General features: G+C 44.9%; 1 protein-coding gene and 1 long non-coding RNA gene across 4 annotated transcripts in view; one reads left to right on the top strand and one right to left on the bottom strand.

Moving 5' to 3' along the window:
* LOC127030376 (uncharacterized) overlaps positions 1-19,595 on the bottom strand; it is a 133,126-nt gene that overhangs the window by 53,072 nt on the left and 60,459 nt on the right. The window lies entirely within an intron of this gene.
* The window catches only part of METAP1D (methionyl aminopeptidase type 1D, mitochondrial), a 61,766-nt gene continuing 47,007 nt past the window's right edge, over positions 4,837-19,595 (top strand). Inside the window, exon 1 of one of the 2 annotated variants that reach the window (XM_050916726.1) lies at positions 4,837-5,083. In XM_050916726.1, the coding sequence (XP_050772683.1) occupies positions 5,044-5,083 (40 nt within the window). In that variant the 5' untranslated portion in view covers positions 4,837-5,043. The remainder of the gene's footprint in view (positions 5,084-19,595) is intronic. The other variant, XM_050916728.1, reaches the window with a different exon arrangement.

Here is a 19,595-nt window from a genome sequence, read left to right as displayed (position 1 = left end):
TGGACTGATCACATATGTGCTTCAGTGTTCTGTCTTGTTCATTGTGAAAGCTCTGGGTGACAGCAGAGCAGAGCTGTGTGCTGTCTGTTCCTACAGCAGCTGCAGCTTTTCTTCCTTTAGTGATCAGAGAAAATGTAATGCTGTTAACATGCCTCAAATAAGAAGAATGTGCTCTAGTTAGGGCTGTTCTGAGTAAATCAGAGTGAACATAAATGAAATCTAGTTCAACGGGGAGGGGAAGGCTCAGCATCTGCCTTCTTGTTTCTAAATACATTATAATGAAGGAGATGCTCCATGTTTAATATAATTTATTTTTGAAAATGCTCATCTCCTTTCCCACTGAGCCTTTGCTTATCTTTTTAAATAAAGCATGATTTTAAGGTTTTCATGTTCCCTACTTAGTTTATCTATTTCATGTGAAACATTAATCTTAACCTGAAACCTGTTAGGTAAGTAAATGTGCTGTAAGAAAGTGATTTTGTTTTTTGATGTGGTGTAGAAATTTATTGGATTCTTTGTCTATGTTATATGTTTGGTTTATCACTCATTTAGAAACAACTTCTGTTAGAAACGCTTTGCAGGTCATTTTGAAAATATCATTTTAAAATTATGTTGAGATCTCAATACAGAATGCCCATTAGGAGAAAAAACATTTTATAGACTGATACTACCTAAAGTTATCTCACCATAGGTATATTCTTTCCTTGCCATGTACATCTGACTTTGACTTGATGTTAACGGAGGTAACTTGCATGTGCATCAAGACTAAATCCTTCCCTTCACCTCTCCTGAACTCCCCCATCCTCCCCTTAGTGGTCAAGTCTAGTGTTACCAATTTAGTGGTTGTTTGAACACCCCGCCTATAATTTCAATTCCAGAGGGAAACTCCTCCCACAACAATTTGATTAATCATTTCAAAGGTTTTGGAAGATTTTGAGGGAGCTGTGAATAAAGCCATATCTAAGAACAGAGTAGCAAAATCAAAGTTTTCCAGGGGTGGATTTACTAGTAGTACCTGGACACAGCAGGATGCAAATCCTTATGTTTACTGTGCTTAGATTTAGTGGGCACTTCCTTTCTGCCTACAACTAGATCTGGCCTCACTGATTTCCACTCTATCTGAAACCATATAAAAGTTTTGACTATACTTAAATCTGGCAAGTTATAGGTGCTTTCTTACTGAGTAGCAAAAATCCTCATCTAAGCACAAATTTAAGACTACTATAATGATCTCCTAATTGGGATTCCTTTGAAACTGATCCAGAGGTTGCAACAGTTGCTCACTTGTTCTTTAGGATAATAGAAAAGAAGCTGGCCATGCCCGTCTTCTGGTCCACACTTGACTTTCCGTACAAAAATTGAAACAATTCACTCTTAGCAATAGTATATAACCATATGTATTACTTCTATAATCTGACCTCTATTGACAAGGTAATTGCAAAGGTGGGGGCAAGACAGTTCTGGCATATCTGGAATCCTTGGACTTCCTTGGTCCCTGTCAGTTGGGTTTCAGGCTCATGGAGATCAAGCTAACCTCTGTCATCAGTCTACTAGCAATGGTCAACAGTCAAGTTAATTTCTGTAGCAGCAGCCCTTGATAACACTGACTATGAGATTTTGTTGAGTCATCTACGGCTCCGGCCAAGAAAGCACAGAATTGCATTTGAATAGTGTCTGTTTCTACCCATTAGAAAAAGTCCAGAGAATAGTGATAGCTAATTACCCATCAGCCCTCTTTCTCTCCCCTCCCCCCAGATTACATAAGGATATAGGACCTGATGGTCCAGTCCTCTGCTACTGCAGAAACTCCACCATGTAATGTTCATAAATTTTATTGTGAAGTTCTGTAGTTGTTCTGGCATGCAGCTCTACCCCCATTTCAGCATGTATGTAAGATACTTTGAGCTGAGTGGCCATTGTGCAGGTTGCATGAAGCTCTGAATTTCTTTAATTGGACCAAATGTGAGATGTCTGGTTTCCCAAGTGCCTTGCTAAGATGAAGCAAGCAGGCCAAAGCTCAATCCAATAAAAGAGAGATCATGCTGTTTGGCTGAAGGAGCAGCCATATGGAGGTGTTGGATTCTGCCCCTATGAGTAGGGGAATTCCCTGAGTCCCACTAGGTAGCAATGGATAGGAGTGTCATTTTTCATCTATTTTAGCTCACTTTCTCTTTGATTTGGATCTTGCCACTTTCATCTCCACACTGGATTATTATAGTGCTACTCTTGAAGACAAGTCACAGGCTACAACTGAACTGATACAGAATGTAGCAGCTCATCTGCTTAGTGGGTCTTGATATAAGGAATGGATTAGCTTACTTGTTCATATCTGGGGCCAATACAAGGTACTGCTACTGATCTTTAAAGAATTACATGGTTTGCATATGAGGTATATGATCAACTGATACACTTTAGCTGACAGTCCTTATACAGGAACATGTGGGTGATGGGTTGCTTCTAATAGGAGACCCTCACCTTTTGAAGCTGCTCCCTAGCTTGTTCAGTAGGTAGTCTGTCCTTCAGAGTGCAGTGTAAAGTTCATATATTTTTCCATGAGTGGGTTGGGGCCTGACTGCATTGATGGTGTTTATCTGATTTGTAACCTATTTCTAGTAGTCTACTTTTTAAACATTTGTATATTTACCCAGACACAATAAGTGCAAAGCCAGGAAATAAATACAAAGTTTTAGCCATCTACTCTCATCTGATGCAAGTTTGCAGGAGTAACCCCCCACCGCCTTCCCCCACGGCTGACTTTAAGACTTTGGATTTTTCCCCCCTCTTGGCTTATTTATTTCATGTCTGAATTTTGGGTCCCCCCCCCGCCCTTTGCTTTTGTAGCTGCTACCATAATTGCTCCCCATTCCTCTTATTAGTTGGGTATTTGATCCCTTTGTGCTTGATATGTTTGCCTGAGAACTGTTGGGTTCATCCTCTATAGTAAGTAGCTGGTTTGTTCTTTCTAGGTGTTTAATTTTTATTGAATGAAGTTTGGCTGTGCTGCAGTAAGTGACTGTAGATAAAGTAACTAGGTGGACTAAAATACAACAAACTTGTTTTAGGTTTAGGCATCTCCTTCATGATTCTGCATGGATAAAGCAAAGTCAAGCAGTAAGCACACTGTGGCTCCAGTGAAGACTTTTCCCCACTCCTCATGTGACTGCTTCATGTCCAGGGTTTGTTCCATAGCCTGTTCTTACTTGATATAATCAAATGAGATAGAGAAAATTCTAAAAGTGGACATTATACAATACACCATTTCTAGTTCTACAGAGTGAAGTTCTACATAGCCACAGCTCACCAGTGGATTGTAATTTCTTTTCAGGAATCACTTTGCCACACCGACTCACTTAATGGTTAAAAATTACTAGATTTTTTTTTTTTTACTTCCCATCACTGCCATTCAAAGCTATGAAAAAAAGAGACAATACTCATGACTTGAATAATAAGTGGGGCTTCATCCAGTTTACAGCAGTATCCCTAATCAAGCTAACTTTGTTAGAAGCAAAGACTCAATAGGATTTAAATTACAGCACACAAGAAATTCAGCAGTCCTTTTCAATTAGTATCAGCTTTAGAACAGACTCCAATGCTCCCAACAGGCCAAGCTTGCCTTGCTGTAGGCAACCAACTACTGGTAGTGTATATCACTATCAGAGTTTTCAAGCCCTGTTCTGCAAAGCACTCTCTGAATGGAGCTCGGAGAAGGTCTAGCAGGTCCCAGTGCTGCTCATTCCACCTCCTCACTTTAAGAGCTGCCCAACCTCTCTATTCTCAAGAGGAGCTTGGATGCCTGCAAAAGGGGCTGTAACGTGAGAGCAGGACTGGCGCTAGGGGTTTGAGCGCCCTAGGCGGACGGCAATTTCACTGCCCTGCACGCTGGTCCCGCGGCTCTGCTGGAGCTGCCGCAGTGGTGCCTGCGGAGGGTCCGTGGCTCCGGTGGTACTGCCGCAGTTATGCCTGCAGGCGGTCCACTGGAGCCGCGCTAGCAGCCGACTGTCCGCAGGCACGACTGCGGCAGCTCCACCTGCCGCCCCCTCCAGCAAAACGGTGCCCACCAATTATTCTGGCACCCTAGGCGATTGCCTAGGCTGCCTAAATGGTAGCGCCGGCCCTGCATGAGAGGCCAGGCCAGCTGCCTCTGGTGCTACAGCGGATTAGAACCAGGAGCCCCAGCAGGCTCCTGACTTCCCCCTGTGAGCACTGGCAGTAATGGGGAGTGCGGAGGAAGGGAAGTGGTCGGAGGAAGGGCAAGTGAAAGGGCAGCGACCCACCAGCAACCCGTTCATCTGGGGTCTGTACAGAGAGGGCTGGGAAGTTCTGCCCTGCAAGGCGGGTGCTAGAGGCCTTGGGCAAGGAGACTAGCGACTAGGGCACATAATGACACCTGACAGCGGCCCTCAGGCGGCAAGGCTGGCGGGGCAGTGGGTCGGACGATAGAGAGCCCGGGGGGGGGGGGGGCGGCAGCGGGTCGGATGAGGCGAGAGCCCAGGCGGGCTGCGGGGCGGGGACGGACGAGGCGAGAGCCCTGGGGGGGGGGGGTCGGACGAGGCGAGAGCCCAGGCGGGCTGCGGGGCGGGGGTCGGACGAGGCGAGAGCCCAGGCGGGCTGCGGGGCGGGGGTCGGACGAGGCGAGAGCCCAGGCGGGCTGCGGGGCGGACGAGGCGAGAGCCCAGGCGGGCTGCGGGGCGGGGGTCGGACGAGGCGAGAGCCCAGGCGGGCTGCGGGGCGAGGGACGGACGAGGCGAGAGCCCAGGCGGGCTGCGGGGCGAGGGTCGGACGAGGCGAGAGCCCAGGCGGGCTCACTCTCCTCCAACGTCGCTCTCCCGTTTCTAGTCTCAAAGGAAGCTCGGTCGGGAAAACCGCGCTCCAGTGACTACAGCGGACCAAAGCCCGGCGGCGCACAGGCTTGGCGGGACTGGAACCCAGCACCCCTTGCAGGTTACCCGCGGCCAGGCTAGAGGGCGGGCCCCAGCAGCTACCCGACCCCAGCCTGGGCTGCAGCCCGCCTACGCTCACGTGACCCTGGCCCATCTGTTCAAGATGGCGGCGCCCAGGGCTGTCCGCACGCTGGTGAGCAGAGGTGAGTAAGTTCCCCGCTGTGAGCCTGGTAGCGTGGGAGGTTAGTGAATGGGAGTGTAGGTGGCGTGGCGGTTTCATTGTAAAACCCATTAACGTATCTTTCCCCGGAGGCGGTAGCCTTACCAAAAACAGCACTTAGCAAAGTCCTCCCCGTCTCCCCCACCGACTGTAACAAACCTATACAGTAAAATGCTCTTCTCTCCACACTCCCTTGCTCGAGAGACGCTAACACCCACTGCTGGGCTCCCCATGGGAAGAAGGTGTAATACACACAACAAAATCACTGATCCCTGAGAGACAGACTAATAAACTGTCATTTTCCTTTTCTGAGGAGACGTGGTGTAACTCACAACAACTTCTTCCTTGTCCTCTTTCCCTTGATGGAGAGACTGTGTCTATACTGTAGAAATGTAGGGGGAAAAATCCCACTAGGTTTAACATCCTTGAGAAGATGTAGTGTAGGCAAGGTTACAGTGGCTGCACCTGTTTACTGCCAAAATACCAAAAGCAAATGTAACTGAACAATGGTAAAAATTAGTCCTGCCATGGGAAGCTTGTGTACACTTTCTTTTGTCATGCAAACACCACATTAGCTGAACCAATAGAAATTTTATTTGTTTCTAGAGTAGACAAGGCTTTTTATAGATGCACATATACACAGAGTAAAATCCCACCTATACATTCTAGGGAGTGTAAAACACACAGGAAAATATCCCTCTTCCAAAATATTTTCAAGGGGAGGAACTTTCTTCTTGCCCTTGCAGGGAGAGACTGTGACCCAAAATAACCTATTCCTACAAGACAGACTATTCACCGATATAGCAAACTCACCATACCCAAGGGAGAGGGGAACACAGAACTGTCTATACCCACACACAAGGCACAAACAAATCCATTCCCATAGAAGGCCCCAGTCTGCATCAGGATAACTTTCAAACAAGTTCCTCTGTTGCTAGTGCTGCATCAGCTCTACCAGAGCTAGTAACTTTGGGAGCGCTAACATAAAATGGCAGCCTTCATATTAGGTACTAATATCTGTGTTGATTAAACCAGCTCTGACTAGGATTAAATTATGGGGTCTTAAAATCATATCAGGCCCAAAGTACTAATGAATGCATAATATAAATTCACAAGATAATTATTATGCTCTAACCATTCAGTTATAATTTTAGCTGTTGTTTGTATCAGCAATAGGTTCAATATATTGACAGAAGTGTGTGCATGCATCCCAACTACCTCTTGTCTGTTTAATAAGAGTCCAGTCTTGCAAATCCTTGTGATTAGTCCTCACTCTATACCTTTTTCCACACTGCCACCTATGTGCAGAATACGCTCCCCAAACTTTCCCCTTGTACAAATCCCTCCTAAAAGCACCACTTCTGCCAAGTAGCCCACAAGAAGTGAGTCAGCCAAGACAATTTATTTTTATTTAAGTAGCATATTGATTAAAAACTATTTTAAAAAATTGTTCAGACATGCTACACACTTACCATTGCTGAGTAACTGTATAATCTTATTGCTGTGATTTCTATTGTTTTTCTTTCTGAACCTTTATTTTATTGTGTCACATGATAAAAGATTGGAAGCTGTTTCAGGCATAGCATGCTTTTGAGGGTTGTAAATTAATAATCCCATCAAAGTACTTGCTTGAGAAAGAATTGGTCTCTAAATCTGTTAGGAGAGAGAAATAATGGTCTTTCCTAAAGGAAAAAGTACTTTTGTGGTGTTCTGGAAAAGTCTGTTCAATAATCTGTTACAATAACGGAGCATAAACTGAAAATACTAAAACCATTAACTATGACATTAAGCCAAACTCTGCATGCTTCCAACTAAAGCATAAGGTTAGAGCTAATACATAGCAAAAGTTCAGTCTTTCTCTCGCATAAGGAGCCCATATCTTCTGCTATACTTTTTGTTTTGAGTCTATCCAACAGTTTTGGAGCAGGTTTTGAGTTTGAAAATATAAAAGTCTTTATATATAACCATGAACTTTGAAGGGCAGAAGTGTCAGTTTCTTCAGTGATGAATGTTTGTATCAGTAAGGAAATTTTACTTAGGTCCATAAAAAGCCATACTATTTGTCCTTCAGATTCAAACTCTTAGTTATTTATTTTTATTCCTGGTAGCTGTTGGATGCTCTCTCTGTCATTCATATCCATTCTTTTCTCTGAAGTATTCAGTAGCACAGCTCTGTGTATAAAGAATCATCATTTGGCTTGAGTCTCAAATGGGTTGGGTTTTAGTGCAACAGTTTAGAAGGCTTCACGCTATCACTTTTCTCTAAATTTCAGAAGCTTCAAAACCTAGCAAGGTTTTCCAGGTCTTCTAGTCTAGCATGTCTTGCTTTCAGTGCTTGTTTCACCAGTTCTGCTTTTGCAGCTGAGACGTCTGCAGCCATATTGCTTGGCACTTTCTTTCTCCCTGTGGGTGCAAACTTGTGTCTGTTATCCATTTTATTGTCCCAAATTATTTTAATTTTTTTACGATGTCAAACCTCCTCTCAAGGCATCTTACGTTATCTAGTTTCCTTTTCAGTTCTGCTTTATGAGAAGTTTGTAAAGCAAAACCACCAAACAGTTTATTTAGGGCTGATTTTCCTTGAACTGGATAGCCCAGTTTAACTTAATTTGCATATTTTAAAAGATTGCTGTTGAGCTAAGGGAATTTATTCCACCTCAATTGAATATAAATTACATTGTTTTTGTCAGCTGTGCCTTACTGGTATATTTTCATGGATTTTTAATTTTTTTTATAAATTATGAAAAAGGAGTGTTCATTGTGATGGAACTGTTTCTAGAAACTGGGAAAATAAGCATCTCTGAAAATCTTGGATATTGGGAATTTGAATGCTAAGTAAATACCCTCCACTAGTTATCAAAGAAACTTGATTGAGGAGCATACTTTTTTTAACTTTAGAAAATTGTGTATTTTTTAATGTTAGTAAAAGTTGAATTATTGTGATAGGTATGCTTGTGGAAAGATAAAGAGATCTTTTGTATTCTAAAAGTAAACATTACTATAAATTGATTCAAATAGCTCCTGCTTTACTGGATGCAGAATTGCATTTTAAAATTTTTAAAACATGATTCAAACCCCTGTGCAATGAGAACTGGTTTACAATAGTATGAGTGGCCTGCACAAATGCAGGTGGGGGCAGAACTGCATTAGATGTACACTTTTAAAAAACTGTTTGAGACTAGCCTTACAATTGTCCTAAACTCAATTTTGCTACAAGTATGTTTGAACCATATTTAATGAGTTTTACAGTCAGTGAAGAGAAGATCTAATTGGATTTGCCAATTTAACAACTTAACAGAAAAGGTGAAAGTGCTGTGTCTTTAACAAAGACATCCTGGATCCCAAATTATTTATTTTGTATTCATAGCACAACCTAGATACTCTTACTAAAATCGTGGTGCTAGACGCTATATGTATATATAGTACAGAGAAAAGGTGGTTGAGGTAATACCTTTTGCTGGACCAACTTCTGTTGGTGAACGAGACACGCTGTTTCAAGCTTACACAGAGCTCATCTTCAAGTCTGGGAAAGGTACTTCAGAGTGTCATAGCTAAATACAAGGTGGAACACATTGTTAAGCATAAGGAATTAACATGTTTTTGCCAGAAGCTGGGAATGGGTGATAGGGAATCGATCACTTGATGGTTACCTGTTCTGTTCGTTCCCTCTGGGGCACCCGGCATTGGCCACTGTCGGAAGACAAGATACTGGGGGTATGTCTACACTGTGAAATTAGGTCAATTTTTTAGAAGTTGATTTTTAGAAATCAATTTTATACAGTCGATTGCATATATCCACACTAAGCGCATTAAGTTGGTGGAGTGCGTCCTCACTACCATGGCTAGCATCGACTTATGGAGTGGTGCACTGTGGGTAGCTATCCCACAGTTCCCGCAGTCTCCACCGCCCATAGGGAATTCTGGGTTAAGCTCCCAATGCCTGATGGGGCAAAAGCATTGTCACGAGTGGTTTTGGGTACATGTCACCCCTCCCTCTGTAAAAGCAATGGCAGACAATTGTTTCACGCCTTTTTTCCATGCAGATGCCATCCCATGGCAGTGTGCAGCCCGCTCAGCTCAGCTAAGCTAACCTACACCACCGCTGTTGTGCCCTGAGTGCTGCTGGCAGCAGACGGTGCAGTAGGACTATTAACTGTCATCATACACTGCTTCTGCTGCAACTCTGCTCTGCTGCTATTGTCTCAATAACGAATTTCTCCATGTTGTCTGCCATGTGCTCCCGGGTACCTGTGTGCTTCCTCAGGGAAATGTTGTCCTCCACCACTTCCACTGCAACTCTGCTGTCCTGCAGACGCCAAACAGCGGCAAGCATGGAGCCTGCTTAGCTCACTGCTGCTGCTGTGAGTATTGTAAACACCTCGTGCATTATCCTGCAGGATGTGCAGAACCTGCAAAAGCAGGTGAGGAGGAGACAACAGTATGATCACGATAATGATGAGGATATGGATACAGACTTCTCTCAAAGCATGAGCCCTGGCAATTTGGACATCATGGTGGTAATGGGGCAGGTTCATGCCGTGGAATGCTGATTCTGGGCCTGGGAAACAAGCACAGACTGGCGGGACTGCATAGTGTTGCAGGTCTTGGACGATTCCCAGTGTCTGCAAAACTTTCGCATGTGTAAGGGCACTTTCATGGAAATTTGTGCCTTGCTTTCCCCTGCCCTGAAGCGCAAGAATACCAGCCCTCACAGTTGAGGAGCGAGTGGCAATAGCCCTCTGGAAGCTTGCAACACCAGACAGCTACCGGTCTGTTGGGAATCAATTTGGAGTGGGTAAATCTACTGTGGAGGCTGCTGTGCTCCAAGTAGCCAACACAATCACTGAGCTGCTATTATCAAGAGTAGTGACTCTGGGAAATATGCAGGTCATAGTGGATGGCTTTGCTGCAATGGGGTTCCCTAACTGTGGTGGGACGATAGATGGAACGCATATCCCTATCTTGGCACCAGACCACCTTGGCAGCCAGTATGTAAACCACAAGGGATACTTTTCAATGGTGCTGTAAGCATTGGTGGATCACAAGGGATGTTTCACCGTCATCAACGTGGGATGGCTGGGAAAGGTGCATGATGCTTGCATCTGCAGGAACTCCGGTCAGTTTGAACAGCTGCAGGAAGGAACTTACTTCACAGACCAGAAAATAACTGTTGGGAATGTTGAAATGCCTATAGTTATCCTTGGGGACCCAGCCTACCCCTTAATGCCATGGCTCATAAAGCCATACACAGGCACCCTGGACAGTAGTAAGGAGCTGTTCAACTATAGGCTGAGCAAGTGCACAATGGTGGTAGAATGTGCATTTGGATGTTTAAAAGCGCACTAGCGTAGTTTACTGACTCAGTTAGACCTCAGCGAAACCAATATTCCCATTGTTATTGCTGCTTGTTGTGTGTTCCACAATATCTGTGAGAGTAAGAGGGAGACGTTTATGGCGGGGTGGGAGGTTGGCCACTGATTACGCGCAGCCAGATACCAGGGCGATTAGAAGAGCACAGCTGGGTATCCTGTGCATCATAGAAGCTTTGAAAACCAGGCTATGGTGTGACAGTTTCGTGTGTTTCTCCTTGATGAAAACCCGTCTCCTTGGTTGACTCTACTTCCCTGTATGCCAATCGACCTCCTCCCTTTGATCATCGGTTTCAGAGGCAATAAAGTCATTACTGTTTCCAAATCATGCATTCTGTATTAATTCAGCACACAAATAGGGTGAAAACTCACAAAGTAGCCCGGGAAGAGTGGGTGAGGAGAGAAACGCTGGGTAGGGTGGTGAAGGAGGGAAGGACAAGGCCACATTACAGTTCAAAACTTACTGAACACCAGCCTTCTGTTGCTTGTGCAATCCTCTGGGGTGGAGTGGCTGGGTGCCCGTAGCCTCCTCCCCTCACACCCCCCTTCACCTCGCGCTCTTGGGCATCTGGTTGAGGAGGATATGGAACTTGGAGAGGAGGGCAAGCGGTTATACAGGGGCTGCAGCGGCAGTCTGTGCTCCTGCTACATTTCCTGCAGCTCCGCCAGATGCCTGAGCGTGTCAGTTTGCTCCCTGATTAGCCTCAGCATTGCATCCTTCCTCCTCCCAGCGTGCTCCTCCCTCCTCTCATCGCATTCATTTAACGCTTTCCTCGACTCTGCCATTGTTTGCCTCCATGCATTCTGCTGGGTTCTTTCAGTGCAGACGGACTGGATGAGCTCTGAGAACGTGTCGCCGCAAGTGCGTTTTTTTTCACCTTCTAATCTGCGCTAGCCTCTGGGATGGAGATGATAAGGGGAGCATAGAAACATTTGCAGCTGCAGGAAGAAAAAAAGGGAGAGTAGTATTAAAAAAGATACATTTTAGAGAACAAAGGGAAGACTGTTTCACACGGAATCAAGCAATTCACATTACATAGCACGTGCTTTTAGTACAAGGTCTCATTTGCATTTTGCCTCTTGTATTGAGTGCCTGCCGGTTTGGTGTGAGACATCACACATGCTCGGCTGGGCAACAGAATTCGGCTTGCAGACAGCCATGGTAAGGCAAAGGGTTTCGGCTTCTTCAACTTTCATAACATGTGGGACCGGTTTCAAACAGCAGTGCCCTCCTTTCCCATACCAAGCAAAGCCCGTTGGGTTGGCCATTTAAAAGGAGGGGCTGCAGTTTTAGGGTGAATGTGCAGCACAATCCAACACCCCCCCCCAATTCTGTGCGATGATCACTTCACATACACACACACCCCGCTTGGCTAGTATAAAGGAAGATCCCTGTCAGCCAAATGCAAACAGCTCAGCATGAATGGGCCTCCCCTCACCGCATGGCTATCAGCGAGGATGTTGCTTGAATGCCACCAAAGCTGGGCCCATTCGCTGCAATGGTTTGTTCTGTAGTGATTCCAGACTACTGGCTTGGCGTGATAAATTAATCATTAAAATGCTTGCTTTTAAACCCTGTATTATATTTACAAAGGTACACTCGCTAGAGGTGCCTTCTCTGGCTTCATGGTCCGGGAGCCTGCCTTGGGAGGGTTGGGAGGGTCTTGGCTCCAGGGTGATGAACAGTTCCTGGCTGTCGGGGAGAAGAGATTCTCTGCTTGCCTGCTGTGCGCTACCCTCAACCTCCTCCTCATCCACAAAATCCTTATCCCTGTTGCATGAGACTCCCCCCTTGCAGGTGTCCACGGACAGTGGTGGGGTAGTGGTAGGGGCCACCACTAGAATTGCATGCAGTTCATCATAGAACTGATGTGTATGGGGCTCTGATGCGGAGCAACTGTTTGCATCCTTTGGTTTTTGGTAGTCTTGCCTCAGCTGCTTAACTTTCATGCAGCACTTCTGTGTGTCCCTGTTGTAACCTCTGTCTATCATGCCCTTGGAGATTTTGGCAAATATATTGGCATTTATAACAACATTTGCCTACAGGCCTATCACCTACTGGGCGCCCGGAACTCATGGGGGATTGCTTGAGCAGGAACTTCTCCTCTCAGCACTAGTAGTCTCTTCACCCAGAGTTGGTGTACAGACTTTTCCAAGAGTGAAGAACTCCCCAGGTGGACCTGTTTGCGATTTGCAGATTCTGCTCGGAGGGGGGAGGGGGGTCTGGGATGGGGCACTATCTCCGATGCCTTCCTCCTGTCCTGGTTGGGCAGGTTTCTCTATGCCTTCCCCCATTTCCACTGATAGGCAACGTCCTGGAAAAGATAAAGACAGACAGGGTCCGGGTCCTACTGATTGCCCCAGCATGGCCCAGGCAGCATTGGTACAGGACCCTCACGGGCCTGTCTGTCACCTTGTGGCCGTTGCCCTCCTGCCTGGAAGTGCTCTCCCAGGACCAGGGCCGCCACCTCCACTCCAGCCTAGCAGCACTCCACCTCATTGCCTGGCTGCTCAATGGTTAGTGCTGGGAGGAAAGGACGTGCTCAGAAGGGGTTCAACGCGTCCTCTTGGAAAGCAGGCAACCCTCAATGCACTGAACCTACTTGGCAAAGTGGTCTCACTTCTCTCTATGGGCAGATGAGCGGGGCATTTTCCCCATGGCTGCCCCAATCCAGCTTATTCTGGATGACTACTTTCACCTTTGAGCCCAGGGCCTGGCGCCCTCGTCTATCAAGGTGCGCTTGGTGGCCGTATCAGCTTTTCACCCACCAGTGCAGGGCCACACGGTATTCTCCCCTCCTATAACTGGCTGATTCCTTAAGGGATTGGATCATCTCTCCCTGTACGTCAGGCCCCCAGTCCCACAGTGGGACCTGAACCTGGTGCTGGCCCGCATCACGGGCCCCCAGTTTGAGCCACTAGCTACGTGTTCCTGGTCACATCTCTTGTGGGAGGTGGCCTTCCTGGTGGCAATCACGTTGGCTAGGCGGGTCACGGAACTCAGGGCCCTGACCTCCACTCTCCCATACACGATGTTCCATAAGGATATGGTCCAGCTCCGCCCACATCTTTTGTTCCTCCTGAAGGTGGTCTCTGCCTACCACATGGGTTAGGACATTTTCCTGCCGGTCCTCTGCCCCAAGCCCCATGAGTCCGGTGAGGAGCACCACATGCTGGATGTGCAACGGGCTCTGGCTTTCTACCTGGAGTGGACAAAAACGTTCAGAAAGTCCTCGCAGTTGTTCATCTCCTTGGCCGAACGCATGAAGGGTTGGCCGATCTCCACTCAGCGACTCTCCAACTCGATCACATCGTGCATCCGTTCCTGTTATGACCTGGTGGGAATCCCCCCGCTGTCTATTGTGAAGGCTCACTCGACTAGGACGCAGGCCTCGGCTGCCTTTCTGGCCCATGTCCCCATCCAGGACATTTGTAGGGCTGCTATGTGGTCTTCAGTTCACACTTTCACTTTGCATTATGCGATTGTCTCCCAAACGAGGGAGGACGCCGGGTTTGGCAGGGCTGTGCTCCGTCCCAAGAATTTGTGAACTACCCACCTCCAACAGATATAGCTTGGAATCACCTGCTGTGGAATACCTATGAGCAATCACTTGAAGAAGAAAAGACAGTTACCTTTTCTGTAACTGGTGTTCTTCGGGATGTGTTGCTCATGTCTATTCCACAATAGGTGTGTGTGCTCGCCACGTGCACCAGTGTTGGAAGTTTTTCCCCAGCAGTAACAGTAGGGGAGCGCCCCAGCGACCCCTGGAGCGATGTCTCCATGGCACGGTATAAGGGGCGCTGTGCGCTCCCCCCACCCCAGTTTCTTCTTACCAGACAACTCCAACAGAGGGGAAGGAGAGTGGGATGTAGAATAGACATGAGATGTGTTGCTCATGTCTATTCTACATCCCACCCTCCTTCCCCTCTGTTGGAGTTGTCTGGTAAGAAGGAACTGGGGTGGGGGGAGCGCACAGCGCCCCTTATACCGTGCCATGGAGACATCGCTCCAGGGGTCGCTGGGGCGCTCCCCTACTGTTACTGCTGGGGAAAAACTTCCAACACTGGTGCACGTGGCGAGCACACACACACCTATTGTGGAATAGACATGAGCAACACATCCCGAAGAACACCAGTTACAGAAAAGGTAACTGTCTTCTCACTAGTTATCCAGTCACCATAGAGCCTTTCAGGCTGGAAGAGATTTGAATTTCTAATTAAAAAAAGAAATAAGGGTAGGAAATTGATATAATTAAAATAAAATTAAAATAATAATAAAACCAGGCCTTCAGCATGCACTATAAAGAAGGAAAAAACCACACTATCTCCAATGCTTTTTTTTTCCCCTTTACACTCTCCCCAACCACTCTTTTTTTTCCTCCCTGCCACAAGCTTTTGCTTAATTTCTCTGAGGCAAGTGAGAATTAATGGTTTGACTTTAGGGCCTGCCTCTAGTGACACTATTACAGAATATTCCTGTAAACTCTAGTATGCTCACCACATATTTGTCTTAATTTAGATGAAGAAAATTTGAGGGTATCTTGCAGTGGTAGTATCCATAGATCAGATTCCCAAATGCAAGAAAAAAGATAGTTTATTCTACTTAAGCTACCATATATTGTGAAGTTACAGTATGTAATACTAAAGATACAGCATGTATGAAATGGTTAGTTATGGTCACATCTAATAATAGTTATCCAACTGGAAAACAGACTGATTTCTACAGAACGCCCATATCCATATTTATCTTTACCAAACAGGCAGGGAAACTTGCAAGCTCCAATTACTTTTCTGAAAACATATTCCTACTGTTAGCTAAGGTTAGCTGGGAAAATAAAGCAGCTACAAACTATATTTTCCTCTAATTATATCCCCTTACTAGTGCTTATATCAGAGATCGGCAACCTTTGGTCTGCGGCCTGCGAGAGTAAGCACCCTGGCAGGCTGGGCCAGTTTGTTTACCTGCCGCGTCCGCAAGTTCGGCCAATCGCGGCTCCCACTGGCCGCAGTTCGCCGCTCCAGGCCAATGGGGGCTGCAGGAAGCTCACAGCGGTAAACTGTGGCCAGTGGGAGCCACGATTGGCCCAACTTGCGAACACGGCAGGTAAACAAACTGGCCCCTTGGTGGGCCACAGGCCAAAGATTGCTGATTCCTGGATTAGATTTTACATTATTAAAACTGAAAAAATAAAAATCTAATTTACTCTTCACTGTTTGTTGTTTGACTTTCTGATAGAGAGAGGCCCAACTTGTCCAGATTAGGATCTGAACTTCCTCAAAATTTAGGAGTGTTTGAATCTAAGGTTTAGATATTTGCCCATTTTTATTACATCCATCTTGTTGGACTGAATGATGAAACTAGATCACTCAGTTTCATTTTTTGATTCTCCTAACCTGGTACAATGATGTTTATGTTTCCAGCATTCCAGGGCCATGTTAAAATGAATAAACAACTGTTTTTACTAAAATTTAAACAAAAGTAAAATGGACTTAAAGTAAGATGACTGTGCACCTTTAAAACAGAGATCAGCTTTCTGCGTGTTGGTAGTATATTCATTTCACTTTAGCTTTCACATTGAATTTCATTCTTTAGTCCTGAAGTCACTTATAACAGTCATAGGCAAAAATATCACAATATATGTACCAGAGGAGTTCTAATATACTATGTCACCTATGTTGTGTAGCCCTGGAAAACTCTTTCATTCTAACAAAATTCCAAGTTTGTTTTGTGCGCTCGCAAGGCTGAAAGAGGCAAAAAAACAAGCAAGCAAGCAAATAAAAAGGCCAGCTTTCTGATTTGTATTTGATAAGGCTGAAGTCTGGAGTTTTTGTCTTTAAATGGTGGGATTGTGGTATTTCTACACATTCTTTGTAAAATCTGGCCGCAGCTGAAGTAGAATCAGAAAGAAAGTAGTTTTCTTGTTTTAGATTCAATCCAATACCAAAATCTTGGGAGAGGTGAGGGAGATCGGTTTTAGATGTAAGAATTAAATTTTCTTCCCTCACCCCCTGACATTCAAAAGATTTGGATTTGAGGTTGTGGTTTTTAACTGTCTTGACCAAGAGCAAATAAAAACAAAAGCTCACAGTTTTCAACATAAGGAGTGTTAACAGTCACAATTTTGCTGTCCCAACACAAATTAGATACTCTTTTAAAAGCAACAAATGTTGTTTTACATGATCTGTAACTTCAAAGGATGTTCATTTATATTAAAACTGTTTCTAGAATCCATTGCTGCAGGTAATTTTCATAATTGTCAGTTTGTCTACTGAGGTACAAAAAAATTCAAATGAACACATTTTAATAGCATTTAGAAATTGTATTTAAAATATTTTAATGAAGGAGGGGAAGAGTAGATTCCATTGCTTATTTGCTTTTTCATGCCACTTTACTGGATGGTGAGATCTCGAAGTTTCAATTGTTTTTTGATGGTTGTTGCTATTGTAGGCTTTTGCAATTAAAGTGAAGTGTTAGTGGCTAACTTGTTTTATTAAATACATGAGAAAGTTACTGAACGTATACAAGGAGTTGTCTGTGTTGTGTACAGTCTCTGTTTTACAGTTGTGGCATCCTGTAGAAAGAGACTTTTTGGCTAAAGTAGTGTTTTAATTTCATTTTTTAGCTTTTAGTTACACATGTCTGGCAGGATCCCTGACCACTGCTGTTACCTGGTGGCGCCTAGACTTCATCAAGCAGTCTACCTGGATCTAGGCCCCGATGGACTGCTGTAACTGATGAATATGATCCTCTCTGTTAAGGAATCCAAGACCTATAGTACCAGAATTCCCAAGGAAGTTGAAAGAAAACTGTGTTCAAGCTTTGGCTCTTGCTTTTCTTTTGTTATTTGCTGGTGTTACATGGTATCATGTTATACCCATGGGCTAATGTACATCACCACTAGTGAAACCTCTTTTGGGTTTTTGGTAATTAAGGAAAAAGGATTCTTTTAAAATAGAATAAATATAAAAACAGTCAACAGTTTATTCAGTGAAAGAAGTTACTTTGACTTCTCTTGATTACTGCTTACCAAAAAAGTGACAAATTATTAAATAAAATAATAAATATTCCTTGTAGCTCTGGTGTTATGCTGCTGATCTTTGACAATATTACTGGCATTGTTTATACTAACAGAATTTAACTGGTAGACACCACTATATTAATTTTGTTCTTACATGTTTTATTTCTCTAGTCTGATTCATATTCTCTTTATAATAGTATGCTATTTAGACATTATACATATATATTATTATTAGCTGCATAATATTATCTTGGTGGATCTTTCATTAGAAAATATTTTAAAATTTGTTATGATTGCAGGGTGAGTGTTAGCATTCAATGTAATTAAACTTAATTGCATTTCCTGTTTGGTTTATTTTTAGTTTGCTTCTACATGCCTTTATTTTCACCTGGGGCTGCAAGTTTGTTATGCGTATATAAGGAAAATATGGATTTGGTATGGCAGAGGCAGAAGCCATAAGATTTTGTTTAAAAATAAGCCATAATTATAACTTCAGGCCATACTACTTTAAAACAAAATAAAAACCACTTTCATTTTAGAGAATGCTGTGTAACTGTTTGCATACTCAACAGCTACCTCTTCATGTTGTTTAAGACTGTCTCCTTGCTGTTTTTTTCTAATTTTTTTATATGTCTTTATTTGAAGTTTTAGAGGGCCAGTTTTTTCCCTGTATCAGCTGTTCTGTCAGGTGAGCCAGGCATCCATTCAGAGAAATTCATTACTTTTTCTGCCTGTGACACTTCCTGGAGATGCCTAGAGGTGTGAGCAGGGATCCTAGTTTTCCATGATAAAACTCCCAAAATTCTCTGATAGAAAAACATACAAATCTGTGTTTTTCCATGATTAAAATGAAATGCTGAACTTTAGTTTCTCTCAACTGGGGCTTGGACTATCATGTATTTGCTTCATGAACAGAACATCTGAGACAAGCCTGGCTATAATATGCTGGAAGGATTTGGGGTGAGCTTCAGTTAGCACAGAGAGCTGGAGAATGAGGCTCGGATAAACGGGGTTCTAGCATGTATGGTATAATTTTTCACAAAATGTAAAAACTAAAGATTCTTTGTAAAAATGAAAATTCTACATTTTTCTGTGGCAAACAGATTTCTAGAGTCCCTGGTTGTGAGACATCTTGCTACTACTTGCCCTTAGTGTGAGGACACCTTGTCTGTGCACTCTGGGGTCAGCTCCCTGACGCCACCAGCTACTGGCAACACTAGCACTCAGAGGCCCCTCTCTCTTTCTTCTTGCAGGCTACTGATAGGCACACTCCAACCCCTGAGTCCTCCAAAAATAACCCATTGTTGTTAAAGTAGCCTCATACTCTACAAGGCAGCACAAATAGAGGGAGTGGAGACAGCCTGGCAGACAGAAACGCACACCCTGTGTGTGTGTGTGTGTGTGTGTGTGTGTGTGTGAGAGAGAGAGATGCTCATTGCCCCTTTAAGTACGCTGACCCTGCTCTAAGTACATTGCCTTTTTAAGTAGATCAGCAAGTTGAAACAGCATCTGCTGCCCGCAAGCTCCCGTCCTGAGCCCCGTCGTGTCCTGTCCCCCCCACTCTATGGAGATGGAGTAAGCAGGGGGAGGGGGACACCCTGACATTAGCCCCCTTCGTTGTGCCACCCCCCCGCACAGCAAGCAGGAGGCTGCCAGGAGTAGCTTCAAGGCAGGGCAGGAGCAGCACATGGCAGTGTGGGTGGGACAGCTGAACTGCCAGCTATTGATAGCCTGCTGGGCGGCTGCCGTACAGGAACCTTAGGGGAGGGGGGACCTGACGGGGGGCTGCTGGTCCACCCTGGTTCCAAACCCCCACCAGCTAGCTCCATAGGCTGCTCGTTCTGCAAGCAGTGGACAAAGCAGGCAGCTGCCAAACAGTGTTATAAGGGAGCATTGCACAACTTTAAATGAGCATGTTATCTAATTGATCAGCAATATAACAACAAAACAATGTTAACCGGAACGACATTAAGCGTGTAGTTACTTATACCAGTGGTCCCCAACCTTTACGGCTGGTGCCCGCCAGCCAAAGGATCACTGCGGTGGTGAACCCGCCAAAATGCTGCCAAATTTCGGCGGCAGCGCCTCTCGATGACATTGCTTGCCG

This window comes from Gopherus flavomarginatus, chromosome 10 (genome assembly GCF_025201925.1).
Source record: "Gopherus flavomarginatus isolate rGopFla2 chromosome 10, rGopFla2.mat.asm, whole genome shotgun sequence".
NCBI lineage: Eukaryota > Metazoa > Chordata > Testudines > Testudinidae > Gopherus > Gopherus flavomarginatus.
This window is presented reverse-complemented; position numbering and strand designations above follow the sequence as displayed.